The sequence below is a fragment of the Mesocricetus auratus genome, unplaced genomic scaffold, assembly GCF_017639785.1.
Source record: "Mesocricetus auratus isolate SY011 unplaced genomic scaffold, BCM_Maur_2.0 Super-Scaffold_6730, whole genome shotgun sequence".
NCBI lineage: Eukaryota > Metazoa > Chordata > Mammalia > Rodentia > Cricetidae > Mesocricetus > Mesocricetus auratus.
Genome location: NW_024429184.1, coordinates 17,139,387 through 17,153,999, shown reverse-complemented (window position 1 = coordinate 17,153,999; position 14,613 = coordinate 17,139,387). Strand labels below are relative to the sequence as shown.

The 14,613-nt window shown below is 48.0% G+C and overlaps 1 protein-coding gene across 6 annotated transcripts; it reads right to left on the bottom strand.

The window, feature by feature from the left end:
- Positions 1–355: 355 nt before the first annotated feature.
- On the bottom strand, positions 356–14,505 carry CUNH9orf24 (chromosome unknown C9orf24 homolog). Of its 6 annotated transcripts, none has more exons than XM_005078845.4 (7): positions 14,208–14,486; positions 7,123–7,267; positions 3,496–3,608; positions 2,470–2,545; positions 2,038–2,272; positions 920–1,006; positions 391–549 (listed from the first exon to the last, which is right to left on the bottom strand). In XM_005078845.4, the coding sequence occupies exons 1-7, from the start codon at positions 14,340–14,342 to the stop codon at positions 444–446; spliced, it is 897 nt and encodes a 298-aa protein (XP_005078902.1). In that variant the 5' UTR covers positions 14,343–14,486; the 3' UTR covers positions 391–443. The 6 variants fall into 6 exon arrangements, with proteins under 6 accessions (XP_040595907.1, XP_005078902.1, XP_012975076.2 ...); XM_013119622.3 differs by having other exon boundaries at positions 2,043–2,272; positions 14,208–14,479; XM_040739973.1 differs by lacking the exon at positions 2,038–2,272 and having other exon boundaries at positions 356–549; positions 14,208–14,505.
- Positions 14,506–14,613: the final 108 nt, after the last annotated feature.

The following is a 14,613-nucleotide window of genomic DNA, read 5'->3' as shown; positions in this document are numbered from 1 at the left end:
GATCCCAGCATACCCCACCTGTTGCTCCCGTGTAGGATAGAGAAACCCATCTGTTGCGATTTGAAGTTTTTTGATCATGAGTCTTTCCAAAATTATGTCCTGTAGCTCTCAGTCCAGGGTGGTTTCTGAGCAGAGAGCATTTGGGAGGTTGTAATGGACACTTGGGATCTGATATGGAGAGGAATCTATGTTCATGAGTATTTGGGGGGAATGTGGGCTAGAGGGTCTTCAAGTCGACAGATCTAATGTCTAGCTGGCCTCAAGTTCTGCAATGATGGGGAGGACCCCAGCTGGATTACTGCTCTATCAGGAGGGCACTTAGGAGGTGTCCTGAGATGATTGGAGAGGGAGAGTGCACATCCAGATCTTTCTAGGACACAGGAAGCAGTCTTTGTGGTGAAGAGTTTATTGCTCCACCCCTCTTCCTTGGCCTGGCCAAAGCTTTACCAGGAATGGTAGACAGGATAGGTCTCAGACACAAACTCAGGATGGACAACATAGTTGTTTCTCTGGGGACCACCAGTTTTCTTGAAGTGACTTGTGTCCCATCTGCAAGGAGAGAGAACCCTGACTCCAATTCTCAGTGTTAACCTTACGTGAACATTTTACCTCTGACACTGACCACATACTGACCTCAAGTTCTACTGGTTTATTTATGATACCAAAGACATAATTTCCCAACCTTGACTTCTTACCCTTTATATAAAACCTTGAACCCAATTCCCTTGACTCTAAGTCCGCTGCCAACTCAAACTCTCTTTGGGTCTTCTGGTCTGTTGCAACCATTGGCTTACCCATAGCATTAGCGCCCCCTGGCGTTACTTTCCTGTTTGAGCACTTCAACAGCTAGTCTCCGGGCTCATCCCCACCTCCATTAAGGGAACTGTCTCCAGCGTGCAAGTGAATGCGGTAAACTTACCTAAGGTTGGGAAACGGGTAATATGACGGCGGGGGAGTTGTAACTGCACATTGCATTCCGGGTCGGTGACCGTAGGGCGAGACACTCCTAGTGAAGGAAGAAACAGTAAGGAGAGGTTGGTTTTTCGTTTTTTTGATAGCCTCGTATCCCAGTATTCCAGACAAAGACCCTGGGTACAGTATCCGTTCTATGGTTCCTTCTTTGCCCTTCATAATTCCACTATAGCAGGGCCTCTGAGAAGGCTCCAGGAAGTTCTCTCCCCACCAATGCCTGGCTTTTGCTGCCAGGAATCTGCAGGATCAGATGCTGCTTTGAGGATCCAGCATGGCATGCTCCCCCCCCCCCCGCTTCCTTGAGACAGCGATTTCTTCAACTCAGGGAAGTAGTTAGCGTTTCTAGGCCTTCTGGAGGCTCACACACTTTCCCACACCCACACCCCTTCTGAGGGGAAAGACCCAGTCTTTGACAAGGACTCCGGCTTGAGGAGGGGCAGATCGCCATAGGATTAGGGACAGGGTTCAGGACCGCCTCTGCACAGCTCTCAACAGTCACAGCCTTGAACCCCCCCAACTCCACTCGGATTGTCGGCTGTGGCTGGGTGCAGTCTGGACGCTGTGCTTCTCTCTACGCTTAGCGTGGTTCAAGGAAGCCACGAACCCTGTGGGAAAGCAGTAACCTTTGCCCCAACGATGATCCTGCCCACTGCTGAGGGTGCTCTTAGGCCCAGGCTAGAACCTCCGTCTCCAGACCCAAGGGTCCAATACGGACCAGGCCCGTGAATGTGAGAAAAGGTTGCGGCAGATGTGAGGGGTTTGGAATCCTCTTAAACTGTTTTGCAGGATCTCCAGAAAACAAGCACTTGTCAGGTTGACCTTGAGTAAGGTCGGAAGGGACGGGACTGAGGACTTGGGAGTAACCTTCACGCTGGTTCTCTGCCTTAGCTGTTCGCTTGTGCCCTGGGGCCCCGTAAGCAGGCAGAAGCGAATGGGGGCCAGGCATGGAAACAACAGAGCAGGAATGAGGCAGGATGCGGGCCTGCAGACGACTTGGGCGGGACTCTAGGGGGCGGGGCTCGTTTGTGGGTGGAGCCCGACCAAGGCGGGCGGATTCCTGCAAACCTTACAGTCGGCTCCTGGGAACACAAAGGCCGCAGGCGGCGTTCTGAGCTAGGCATTCCGGAGGTGCAGTAGTCCATCCCGCGCAGACAGTAGTGGCGGCCAGAGCAAGGGCTTTGGTATCCTTGGAGTGGCAGGCGGCCCGGAAGAGGGTCCACGCACCCGCAGCGGGGCGCAATCTGGGGCAGAGTCCGGTTCCGGGACAGCGAGTTCAGCATGTTCACCACTACTTCGCGCTCTGAGCCCGGAGTCCAGGATACCCAAGGACAGTGCCAGAGAGATGGGGAAAGCAGGGTCAGAGCCCGAGGCAGAGACAAAAACAGGGACAGACACACAACTACTCCCTCTCTAGGTTCTCTAGATCCCCATTCTGCCCTCTGGCTTCCTCCTTGGCACTCAGTAATCCTCGTCTTCCACTCTCTCCCCGCCGCTTACCGTAGGCGTTGAGGCGCTCCGGTTTAGGAGGGTACTCCAACGGCATTCCTCGCATCATTGTCTCCATCCCGGCATCCTGGAAGCAGCACACGAGCCACCTTAAGCTCTGATACGGAACAGTTCCTCTTTTGGGGGATGGGGGTGGGGGACTGTCTTCCCTGAATACCCAAACTGTCTTCAGGCGGCACAGTCTTCCCTCCTCAGCAGCTTCCCTAGTCTCCTGGGTTGTTTGGAGTTGTTGCCGGGCAACGTATTTGCTCCGCCTACGCGGGCAAGGTGAAGGTGAGGAACCCAGGCGGGGGTGGGTGGTAGAGGTGTTGTTAGGCCTGGGACTCTGACAATGTTACTTTAGCATTTACCTATATGCCTTCTGTGTCCGCGGGTTACTAATGTGGGGAGGGGGCGCTGGTTAATATTGTTTTTTCATCAGAATCTCTTGGGGGAACTTGTGGGAGGAAAATCCGATTCACGAGAAAGTTCTATTTCAAAAAAAGGGTTCAGTCAGCTACCGGCTTCCAGTTAAGCTCGGCTACTCTGGATTTGGGTCTGCCTCCTCACATGTCTTGAGAAAGGCCTGGGCTCATGGAAACTCCTTATCCTTCTAAGTCTCCTGTATTCACCTTGCAGTTGAACTGTCTAGTTCTCCTCGCCCTTGTTCCCATCACAAAGGAGGAGAAGGTGGGGCAGGGAAGCCCTAGGTCATTACTGACTCAAGGGAGTCCCAGTAGCCAGACCAACTGAGGCGGTACTGCTTGGCAGGCTTCAAAATCGCCAAGGAGTGCACACTAGCTACGGTACCACCAAGCCGGGTCACAGAGACTGGAACCCAAGGGTCTATCACAGGCCAACTCCTGACCTCCATTGTCAGCTAAAAAAAAAAAATAGAAACCCGTAATTTTACAGATGGGGAAGAGTCACTGCAATGTGGAGACGGGGTGTGTGTGTGTGTGTGTGTGTGTGTGTGTGTGTGTGTGTGTGTGTGTGCATGGCTAGACCTCAGGCAGTTGTGGTAGGTACAATAGGTACCTTAGGCAGTCGGGGAAGACAGGTGGTATACTTGTTCCAGTAGCTGTTGTAAGGTCCTGTCCTCCATGTGTTGTAACGGTCATTGTCCAGGTAGTTTGTACAGCATTTGTCCTCTTCATCATAAGAGTGGAGATGTCAGGATTACTTCTCAGTCCATTCAGATCCTGGCACCTTCTAGATGTTTCTTCTCTGATCTCTATCACAGAGCTGATCCCCACGCACCCCAACTCCCAAGTCCAGACTTGCAGATCCTCTCCCATTTCCTTAGTTACTTTGGAGACAGGGTCTTACTGTGTAGCCTGGAAGTACTAGTCTCAGTCTGTCTATGCAGTCTGCCTGTCCTCCTCCCTTACCTTCCCTGGTGCTGGGGCCACAGGCCTGGACCGCATCATGCCCGTCCACCACCCTTGTTCTTTTTGCCACTGAGCTGCAGATCATGTCTCACCTAGAGGATGCTTTTGGGCAAGGTTTGGATCCATTGGGCTGTCAGCTTCCCCCCGGGTCACGCCCTCTTTGAATCAACGAGCCTGGAAGGGGGACCTCCCCTCTCTCTAGCATGCCCAGGCCCCCAGGTCTGCCTGATCAACCTTAAAATGACCTGACTTTCTTCCCTCTTCCTCTATGATCTCATTCCTTTATCCTTGTGTTGCCTTCACCAGGAGACAAAAATAATGTCATGGTTAGCAGAATACCCCCTGTGATACACAGTGCCTGGCTGCAAATATCAGCACTGCAGGGGGAAAAAGTGTAAGACTGGTTGTGAAGCCTAGATGAGTTAATCTATACAAAAGTTTTAGAAAACATGCTGAACATAGTGGGCCATACCTGTAATTCCAGTAGGCAGAGGCAGGAGAATTGCTTTGAGTTCAAGGCCAACCTGGACTATATGATGATATCCTGATTAAAAACACCAAAACAAGCAAAAAGTCCAGACAATCCCAGTCCTGAGGAGGTGGAGGCAGGAGGATCAAGAGTTTAAGGTCCTCCTTGGCTACAAATTGAGCTCAAGGCCAGCTCTGGGCTGCATGAGACCCTGTCTTCAGAAGAGGAGTGGGAAACAAGGTGAAGGAGAAAAGGAGAAGAGAAAGAATGCTTGGTAATAGAAAGCTATGGATATTAGCCTGCTGGTCTCCTTGCTCCATCTTTGGAATCCTACAACCCGGCCAGGCGTTGGTGGCGCACGCCTTTATTCCCAGCACTCGGGAGGCAGGTGGATCTCTGTGAGTTTGAGGCCAGCCTGGTCTAAAGAGCAAGTTTCAGACTCCAAAGCAATACAGAGAAACCCTGTCTCGGAAAAACAAAACAAAACAAAAAACTGTAATCCTACAACCCAACATCAACATAGAAGCTATGATATTTCCCCATCTTTTAACCATGTCCTACAAGCCCTCTACGGTCCGCTGCCCCAAAGGCTGAAGGACAGAGACTGCTGAGGGACAGGATGAATGAGAACTCTGGCCTGATGGTGCATTCCTGGAATCCAAGCATTTGTGGGGCTTGGGTTGGAGGCTCACCAAGGGTTCAAGGGCAGCCTGGGTGACAGTGTGTATTTTAGGCTAGCCTGGGCTACAGAAAGATCCAATGAGTGAAGGCAATTGCTACCAAGCCTGGCAATCTGAGTTCAATCCCTGAGACTCACTTGATAGAAGAAAAAAAAAAAACTGATTCCACAAAGTTGTCCTCAGACTTCCACATATGGGCTGTGACATGGGCTTGCCCCTCATACACACACATACAAAATTGATGCATGTAATAATATTTTTAAAGCCTGGGCATGGTGACACAGCTTTAACCCTAGCACTCAGGAGACAGAGGTAGGCAGATCTCTATGGGTTCCAAATAGCCTGATCTACATATCCAGTTCTGCACTAGCCAGGGGTACACAGTAAGACACTGTTGGAAAACAAAACCAAATGAAAATAACCCAAATCCTACAAAACCACAAAAGAAGCCCAAGAAAAATGGCTGCTGGAGGGGAGAGGAGGAGCGTTAAGTTTGCTGTTCTAAGCTGGAGGATCTGGCACTCTGAGCTTGAGGTTTGAACATCCAGGTCAAAGTGCGAGAGAATGGGATGCTAGTGAGGGGTCAAGGCCTGAAAGATGATAACAGCAACTAAAGTCATGGGGTTGGGGAGGTGGCTCAAGGGTTTCTAGCACTGGCTGCTCTTCTAAAGGACCCAGGTTCAGTTCCCAGCACCCACAGTGGCAGCTCTCACCTGTCTGTAACTCCAGTTCCAGGGGATCCAACATCCTCACACAGACACACATGCAGGCAAAACACAGTGCCCAGAAAATAAAAATAAATAAGTCATTTAAAAAGTCATTAAAGTCGTACATGGGTTGCATCAAATGGCCTTAGGGGAAGAGACGGAGGCTCTGGGTAGCACCCTGTGGAAGCCCCCTTTTCCATACTGAGTGTACTAGAGACAGGGAAGTTGGGGAGAGGTTATTTCAAGGAGATAGAGTGGTCAGAAAAGTGAGATGCAGGACTTGTCTCAGAGGCTAAACACAGAGTTCCCATGGGTGTGAAAATCACACACACAAGTGTAATTTCAGTGTTCCGGGCTCCCAGCACTAACTGGGAATTACCAATTCATTCAATAAACACTTAGGAAGAAAAGTACCGATGAAGCCCCGTGATGGAGAGGGTACAGCTATGAATAAGACAACATTCCATCCTTCTTAAATGGACAGGGAGACAGATCATAAACATGTAGCCGAAGGAGAAAGGTGATTTTTCCTAAATGATAAAAGTATAGACTACGTCTTTATGAAAGAGAAGAACAAGAGAAAAAATTTAGGTGGAAAGAAAATGCCCCAGGCCGTAGAAGGGCTGAGAGATAGAAAGCAGAGAAAGCAGATAGAAAAGGGTGACTAAGGGGGGGGATGAAAGAGGTGGGCGGGACTGTAGGAGGTGGGCGGGACTGTAGGAAGTTAGCATTCTCTCCACCTTGCTAGGGCTAAGACCTCAGACCTACCCAGTGATTTTTTCTTTCTTCCTTCCTTCCTTCCTTCCTTTCTTCCTTCCTTCCTTTCTTCCTTCCTTCCTTCCTTCCTTCCTTCCTTTCTTTCTTTCCTTCTTTCTTTCTTTCTTTCTTTTTTTTCTTTTTTCTTTTTTTTTTGGTTTTTTCGAGACAGGGTTTCTCTGTATTGTTTTGGAGGCTGTCCTGGAACTCGCTCTGTAGACCAGGCTGGCCTCGAACTCACAGAAATCTGCCTGCCTCTGCCTCCCAAGTGCTGGGATTAAAGGCGTGCACCACCAACGCCCGGCTGATTTTTTTCTTTCAAATAGTATCTGACTATGCTGTTCAGGTTGACCTCAAACTGCCAGGCTCAAGTGATCTCTTCCTGCTTCAACCTCCTGCGTAGCTGAGACTGTAGGTGTGTGCCACCATGGCTGGTTAGATTCCAGCTCTATTTTGAGAATGCCAACTCCCCCCAAATATGGGTTTGAGTCTTCTCCAGGGCCAAGGGCTGGAATAAGTAGGTGTCGGATTGTACAGACGGTTAGGGAAGTGGCCTATGTCATGAGGTCAGGGTGGAGATCAGGATTCAAATTGGGTTCAAGTTGTGGGTCATTGCTAGGGCCACTTCTAAGGTCAGAGCTAGGAAGCGGCTGAGAGCCTACCTTCATCCTGAGAGAGCCAGTATTTCTCAGGCAAGTAAGGGTGACCTGCTATGGAACTCTTATAGGTGTAGTCCTGCGCAGCACATTTGGCCATCTTCTGAAGGGCCTCCGGATCCACATGGCGGTGCATAGTCTGAGTCAGACCCTGTGCAGAGGGAGACACGGAACTCGCTGGAGCTAGATGTAGTCTTTCTTGAAAAGTTCAGCCTGACTGGATTTCCACCTACTCCCGGTCCAAGAGGGGACCTCATGTCACATTGGCACTTCTGCATAGACCTATTTTTGTTTTAACTTTAATTTCCTGTGCATGAGTGTTTTGCCTACATGTATATACCTGCATCACACAATACAGTGCCCGAGGAGGCCAGAGGGGGGCCCCCGGAATGGCGAGGACTGGAGGTGACACTTGTGAGTCACCAAATGGGTGCTGGGAACAGAATCTGTTTCCTCTGCAAGAGCAGCCAGTGCTCTTAACTGCAGGGCTGTTTCTCCAGCTTCCCAGCCTGCTTTGGAATCGTCGTCTTGGCCCTCTGTCTTATTTGCTTGTTTTCTTATCTAAATCTGACACATGGAAGCAGGCTCTTGCTCCGAGCTGTGGTAGTTTCCTGACCTCATTTTAGCCCATTCCTGGCTGGGAGAGAGCTCAGGAAGGTACGAGACATGTGCAGCTCTCGTCTCTTCTGCACTGACCCTCAGGAGTCTGCTCTAACAGGGCCAGTGGACACAACCTAGAGGGAAGGCTGGGTGGGACCTGACGGCCTTGTGCAGATTTCTGGGACAGGGAGAGCATCCGGCACCTTGAAGTTGAAGGATGGGTTTGGTGAGGCGCCTGCTTTACCATGTAACACTGTCTGTAACAACACCCAGACTCTGCGTGTCTCTTTCTCTGACAGCAGTGATTTCAGCCTTGACCTTGAGACTAGCTTTGTTCTTTCTGGTCATTATCTGCCCTTGATATTTTTTCTTGTATTTTTTGAATTTTTTTCGTCAAGGCAGAAATGTTTCTCTGTGTATCCCTGCTGTTTTGGAACTCACTCTGTAGACCAGGCTAGCTTTGAATTCACAAAGATCCACCTGCTCCTGCCTCCTGAGTGCTGGGACTAAAGGTGTGTGACACCATCCCGCTGCTTTCCTGTTCTCATTGTGGATGCTGGGCTCTTCTACTTATTAAAGTTCACCTTACCTCAGACCATCGCTCCTTGTTTGGATAGATCTATGGTGACCCAAATGAAGACCTCGTTTTGGGGTCCCTTGTCTTCAATTGAGGGCACAATCCCAAATAAGGTATATTTAATGAGAGCCAGTCTGAAAAGTTAGCTGAGAACACTCACTTGATCTTTTGATTTCAAGGGCAAAGGCTGTGTGTGTGTCTGTGTGTGTGCGTGAGTGTCTGATGCCTGATTGCTCCTGGAAAAGTCCTTATTTCAGGACTTTCTGGGAAAACATGTGCCTAGCTGATGATGTCCTGCTATCTGGCACAGTGACATTCCCGTGTGGGTGGAAGCAGCTTTATGTGTAAGAGTGCCGTAGTTCAGCGCTTCCCTGAGCTTTATATACACATAGTCCAGCTGCATTTAAACCTACACAGATGTACATTCATATATACACATACTAAACACTCATACCAAACACTCAGACACTCAGACACACACACACAGACACACAGACACACAGACACACACACACACACACACACACACACACACACACACACACACACAGTAATTCAGGGCTGAATCAGTAAAGTCTGGAAAAGCGTGGAGACCTGAGTTTGGATCCCCAGAATCACTGTAAAAAAGCCACTGTAGTAAAGCGTGCTTATAACCTGCATGCTAGCCGGGCGTTGGTGGCGCATACATTTAATCCCAGCACTCGGGAGGCAGAGGCAGGCCGATCTATGTGAGTTCCAGGCCTGCCTGGTCTACAAAGTGAGTTCCAGGACAGCCTCCAAAACAGTACAGAGAAACCCTGTCTCCAAAAACCAAAAACCAAACCAAAACAACAACAACAAAAAAAACCCCTGCATGCTGGGAGCAGGGAGCATGCTGAAATGGACAGGCCCATGTGGCTCACTGGACAGTGAGACCAGTTGAATCTTTGAGTTCAGTGTTCTGAGAAAGATCCTATCTCAAAAAACAAGATAGTTGGAGGGTGCTGGAGGGTTGGCTCAGTAGTTAAGGTCACTTGGTTTTTCAGTGGGCTTGGGTTCACTTCCCACAATCCACATGGTGGCTCAATAGTCTAGAACTCCAATTCTAGGGGATCTGGTACCCTCTTTTGACCTCCAAGGGGGCATGTGCACGGTGCTCAGACATATGTACAAGCAAAACACTCATTAAAAAGAAAAAAAGATGGAGGACAATTGAAGGAGACTCCCAGTATCAACCTCAGGTCGCTCTCTCTCTCTCTCTCTCTCTCTCTCTCTCTCTCTCTCTCTCTCTCTCTCTCTCTCTCTCTCTCTCTCTCTCTCACACACACACACACACACACACACATACACACACACACACACACACAGAGAGAGAGAGAGAGGGGCGGATTTAGAAGAACTCACAGGTATCAACCATTTTTCTGTTAGAGGCTTTCCTAAGATGTATGTGGTCTTTGCTCATGCTCATAAATAGAAAACTAAAAAGCTATCTGAGGCCTTGAGGGACTTTGCCAGCTGTTACACCGCTGGGCTGTTGCTTGCAGACCACAGCAGCAGTGTGCCCACTCCTTTCCTCTGATGAGGGTCTGCTTCTTTGGAAAGGCTCCTTTAACCTTTGGCCTAGGGTACCAGTGCAGCTGCCAGTGTGGTGTGTGAGGGCTGATGGAGGTTTTAGCTGTCACTCTATGGATGCTCATCTGCTTTTAAGATCCTGCCAGAGCCCGAGCCAGGCAGTCACCCCGAGGCAACGAATAGAAACGATTAGTAGGTTTGACTGCTTCTTAAGTGACTTTCAAATAACCCTTATTTTAGCCTTGGCCCATCCCTGAGCCTTCTTGATTCTGTGTCCTTGAGCTAAAAGTCACCTGGCGTCCAAGGCTGGCTTTCCGTCTGCCTCCTCAGGTGTGCTAGGTCAGTGACTGCCCTCTGTCAACTTCCGTTTACCATGCTTTCCTTGCCACGGGCGCTTTCTCACCATCCTTGTGAGTCTGGATCCCAAGTATCCATTTACTGTGGTTTCAGGCAGGGGTCAGAACGCACGTGTGTTCAATTTTAGCCCAAAGGATTATACTTCTTTATGTATTCTGTATGCTAATCAGTTACATGTTGCAAATCTCTCAGTTTGTGGCTTTTTTTTCTTTAATTTTCTTTATGGTGTCTTTGATGAACAGAAGTTCTTAATTTAAACCAGCTGAATTATTAATCTGTTTGATGGTTAATGCCTTTTATGACTAAAGAAATATATCCATACTCTCAGATAATGGAAATAATGTCCTGTATTTTTTTTCTGAAAGCTATGTGGCATTACTTTCCATATTTAATCTTCCAGGACTTTCATTTTGGGTGTGGTGTTATATATTAATTTTGTTTCTATCCATATGAATAACTAATTTTATTACTAAGCAGTCTATTTTTCCCCTATGGATTTACCATGCCACCCCAAGCCTGGTGAGTCTTTTTCCATAGCTTTATTGTCAACCATTTTTGTTGAATATTGTTTCCATATATGTATGAGTCTATTCTTGAACTATGCCATTTTGTTTATTCATGTATTCATGACTTTTTGTAACTTTGTAATGAATATATGTAATTCATATCTGAAAAACTCTATCATTTGCGTATGTAGTCATTTATGTGAGGGCCAAGGCAATGTCCAGTGTCTTCCTCATCATTCTCTGCCTTACTTTTGAGACAGGGTCTCTCACTGAACCCAGAAATCTGGTTTTAGTGATGGAGCCAGAGACCCCTAGGGGTCCTCCAGCCATGGAATGAAGGTGTGAGGACTGCACCTGACTTTTTACACTGGGTGTTGGGAGTTGAAATTACATCTTCAGTTTTGCACAGCAATCACTTTACCAACTGAGCCATCTCTCCAGCCCCATTTAATTTTTTTTGAGACAGGGTTTCTGTGGTCCTGACTGTCTTGGAGCTTGATGTATAACAGCTCAGGCTGCCTCTAACTCACAGAGATTCACCTGCCTCCCAAATGCGGGGATTAAAGGTGTGTGCCATCATGCCTGTGTACCATCATGCCGGGCCTAAAACGTATTTTTGTGTTTTATTTGTGGTGTGGTGTGTGTGTGTGTGTGTGGGAGAAGCAGGAGAACAATTTACAGGAGTCTGTCCTCTCCTTCCATCATGTGGGTCCTAGAGATTAACTCAGGTCAGTCAGAGGCCTTCGCCCCCCAAGAACCATTTGGCAGGTAATTTTTTTTTGTATACAGAATGCAAATACAAGTTCATTGCACAGTTCATAGTTCACTAAAGCTAAAGATGATTCTAGACTTCACTCTGACTATGTCGCCTCCCTAGTGGCTGACGCTGCAGGGGAACACTTCGTCCAGCATCCCATCTGACTCCAGTTTTACTAAAGCTGCTCATGCCATTTCTTTTCTCTATTTTCTTCTAGACCCTTGGCTAGAAGTGGGTTTTATTTGTCGGTGTCTTGTCTTTCCTGATTAATCTCTAGAGATTTACCTGATTTATCTTATTAAAAACCCCACAAGCCGGGCGGTGGTGGCGCATGCCTTTAATCCCAGCACTCGGGAGGCAGAGGCAGGTGGATCTCTGTGAGTTCGAGGCCGGGCTGGACCGACAGCCTCCAAAACAATACAGAGAAACCCTGTCTCGAAAAACCAAAATAAATAAATAAATAAATAAATAAATAAATAAATAAATAAATAAACAAAGACCCCACAAAACTGTTGACCCACATCTCTTGCTCTTCCATTTAAAACTTTAAAAATCCCTTGTTTTTTTTTTTTTTTTTTTTTTTTTTTTGGTTTTTCGAGACAGGGTTTCTCTGTGGCTTTGGAGGCTGTCCTGGAACTCACTTTGTAGACCAGGCTGGCCTCGAACTCACAGAGATCCGCCTGCCTCTGCCTCCCGAGTGCTGGGATTAAAGGCGTGCGCCACCAACGCCCGGCTAAAAATCCCTTGTTAATTCCACTATCTGAAACCCTCAGGTCTGTTATTTCTGGTGATTCTGTAATATGGTGAGTTGTTTGCTTGAGGCAGGTTTCTCTGTATAGTCCTGGCTATCCTGGCTGTAGACCAGGCTGGCCTCAAACTCACAGAGATCCGCCTGCCTCTGCCTCCTGAGTGCTGGGATTAAAGGCATGCGCCACCAACACCTGGTTTTTTGTTTTGTTTTGGTTTTTTTAGCAGCGTTGGGGGTGCAACATGCTAGGCAAGTGATTTACCACCAACCCTGATTTTTTATTTTATTTTATTTTTTTGGTTTTTTCGAGACAGGGTTTCTCTGTAGCTTTGGAGGCTGTCCTGGAACTCACTCTGTAGACCAGGCTGGCCTCGAACTCACAGAGATCCGCCTGCCTCTGCCTCCCGAGTGCTGGGATTAAAGGCGTGCGCCACCAACGCCCGGCTCACCAACCCTGATTTGTTGTCTTATATCTTATTGTGAACTTATGTTAATGTGGTGGCACTTTGGATACCAGAAGACCTGCAGTGAGGATATTTTCCTTCATAGAAGTCATACAAGCAGTGTGTGTGTGTGTGTGTGTGTGTGTGTGTGTGTGTGTGCGCGCGCGTGTATGCAGGTGTTTGTTGTGTGTGCATGCAGGTATGTATGTTTGCAGGTGTGCATATGTGTATGCCTGCAAGTGTGTGTGTTGTGTGTGTGTGTGTGTAAAGAGTCAGATTTAGTTCCTCTACTTTCAGCTAGTTTAAGCATTTGTTATCAGGCAATCCTGTCCTTTGTTCAAAATAGAATAAAAATAAAACATTAACTTTATGTGAGACTTAGGACTTTAGACAGGTATCCATATGCAGCCCAGTTTGGCCCAGTTTGCCATCCTCCAAGTTCTCCCTCCTCCTTTTCTAGAGCATATTTAGACAAACTTCAAAACTCCTATTCATAAACTCCTTTTGTTACCACAAGCTCTAGTTCCCACATCCACTGTCCCTCTTCTGCCTCCCAGACACACAGAAGGGAATGTAATGCCCATGCATGAACATGTGCCTCTTGGACACTTCTGACCCATTCTACAGGCAGCCCCAGGGCATTTGCACTTTCTGGTCACTTGGAACTTTCAGTTCTTGTTTTAACTCTTCTCCTGCTTTTCCCCATCTTTCTAGGTCACCTTGAGAGGAAGGCTTTCTGTGACCTGTAAGAGTGGGTTTCCTCCATTGCCATTATGATGTTAATTTGCTGAACGGCTTAGAAATTTGTGGGTTTTTTCTAATTAGTTCCCCCTCCCCGGTGTAGTTCCATAAGGACAGAATCCTATGCAGAAAAGGAAGCTGGGAGCAGGCCTGTAATCCCAACTGTTGGAAGACTGAGGCGTACAGAGCAAGTTCAGGGGTAGACTGAACTTACAGCAAACCTTAAGAAGCCGGAGCAACGGCTCAGGCACAGCACCTGCTCTGTAGGCATGAGGTCCTGAGTTTGAATCCCCAGCATCCATGTAAACAAAAATGGTGCAAACAAATAATACTTCAAAATTAAATTCAAAAATGTAATAGCTAGGGCTATAGTTCAAGGCATAGAACACTTGCTTAGCATGCTTGACACCCTGGATTTGATTTCCAACACCACAAAATTAATGACAAAAAATAAAGGCAGATATGGTGGTGCACATGCTATAATCCCAGAACGTGAGAGGCTGAGGAATGTAAGGCCAGCCTAGGTCCATTACAAGTTTAAGGCTCGACTGAGTTCTTAGAATCTGCCATAAATGCAAAGCAATCACAATGGCTAGGCTTGGGGTCTACCTGCAGTCCCAGGTGACAGAGGCTGATGTAGGAGGACGGAACAAGTTTAGGGCCAGCCTAGACTACCCAGTGAGTGAGGCTTTCCACCCAATAAATAAGCAAATAAACAAACTCATAAATGAATTAAAAAAAAAAAACTAAAGATAACTACAAACACAGGGACAGTCACATGCCAGTCATCCAGACACACAACTGTACTTACTGGGGTCACAAACTTGTTGGCTTCCCAGGCCCATAGAGGTGGGTCCTTATAGACCTCCTTGATGGAGGTAGGAGCCCTGTAGGAGTCACTGTAGGTGCTGATGGGGGTCTTGGTCTTCCGAGAGAAGAGGAACATGGTGGAGTCTCAGGGATGCTATAGTGGGCTCTGCCTATCAAGGACTCCTGCTGGACATCAGTGACCACCCCTTCCCCTAGATAGCCCACACCTCCAGGCCGGAAGGTGCCCTTAGCTGATGTGACCCCTTCCTTTGGGGACCTCTCAGTGTCCCTCCCCCTCAGCCTTCCTGCTTCTACTCCACCCAGCTTCCTTTCCAGGATGGGCAGTGCCCATTATGATATCACTTGCCTTGGCCCCATCCCTGTACAAGAGGCCTAACTTCCTCCCT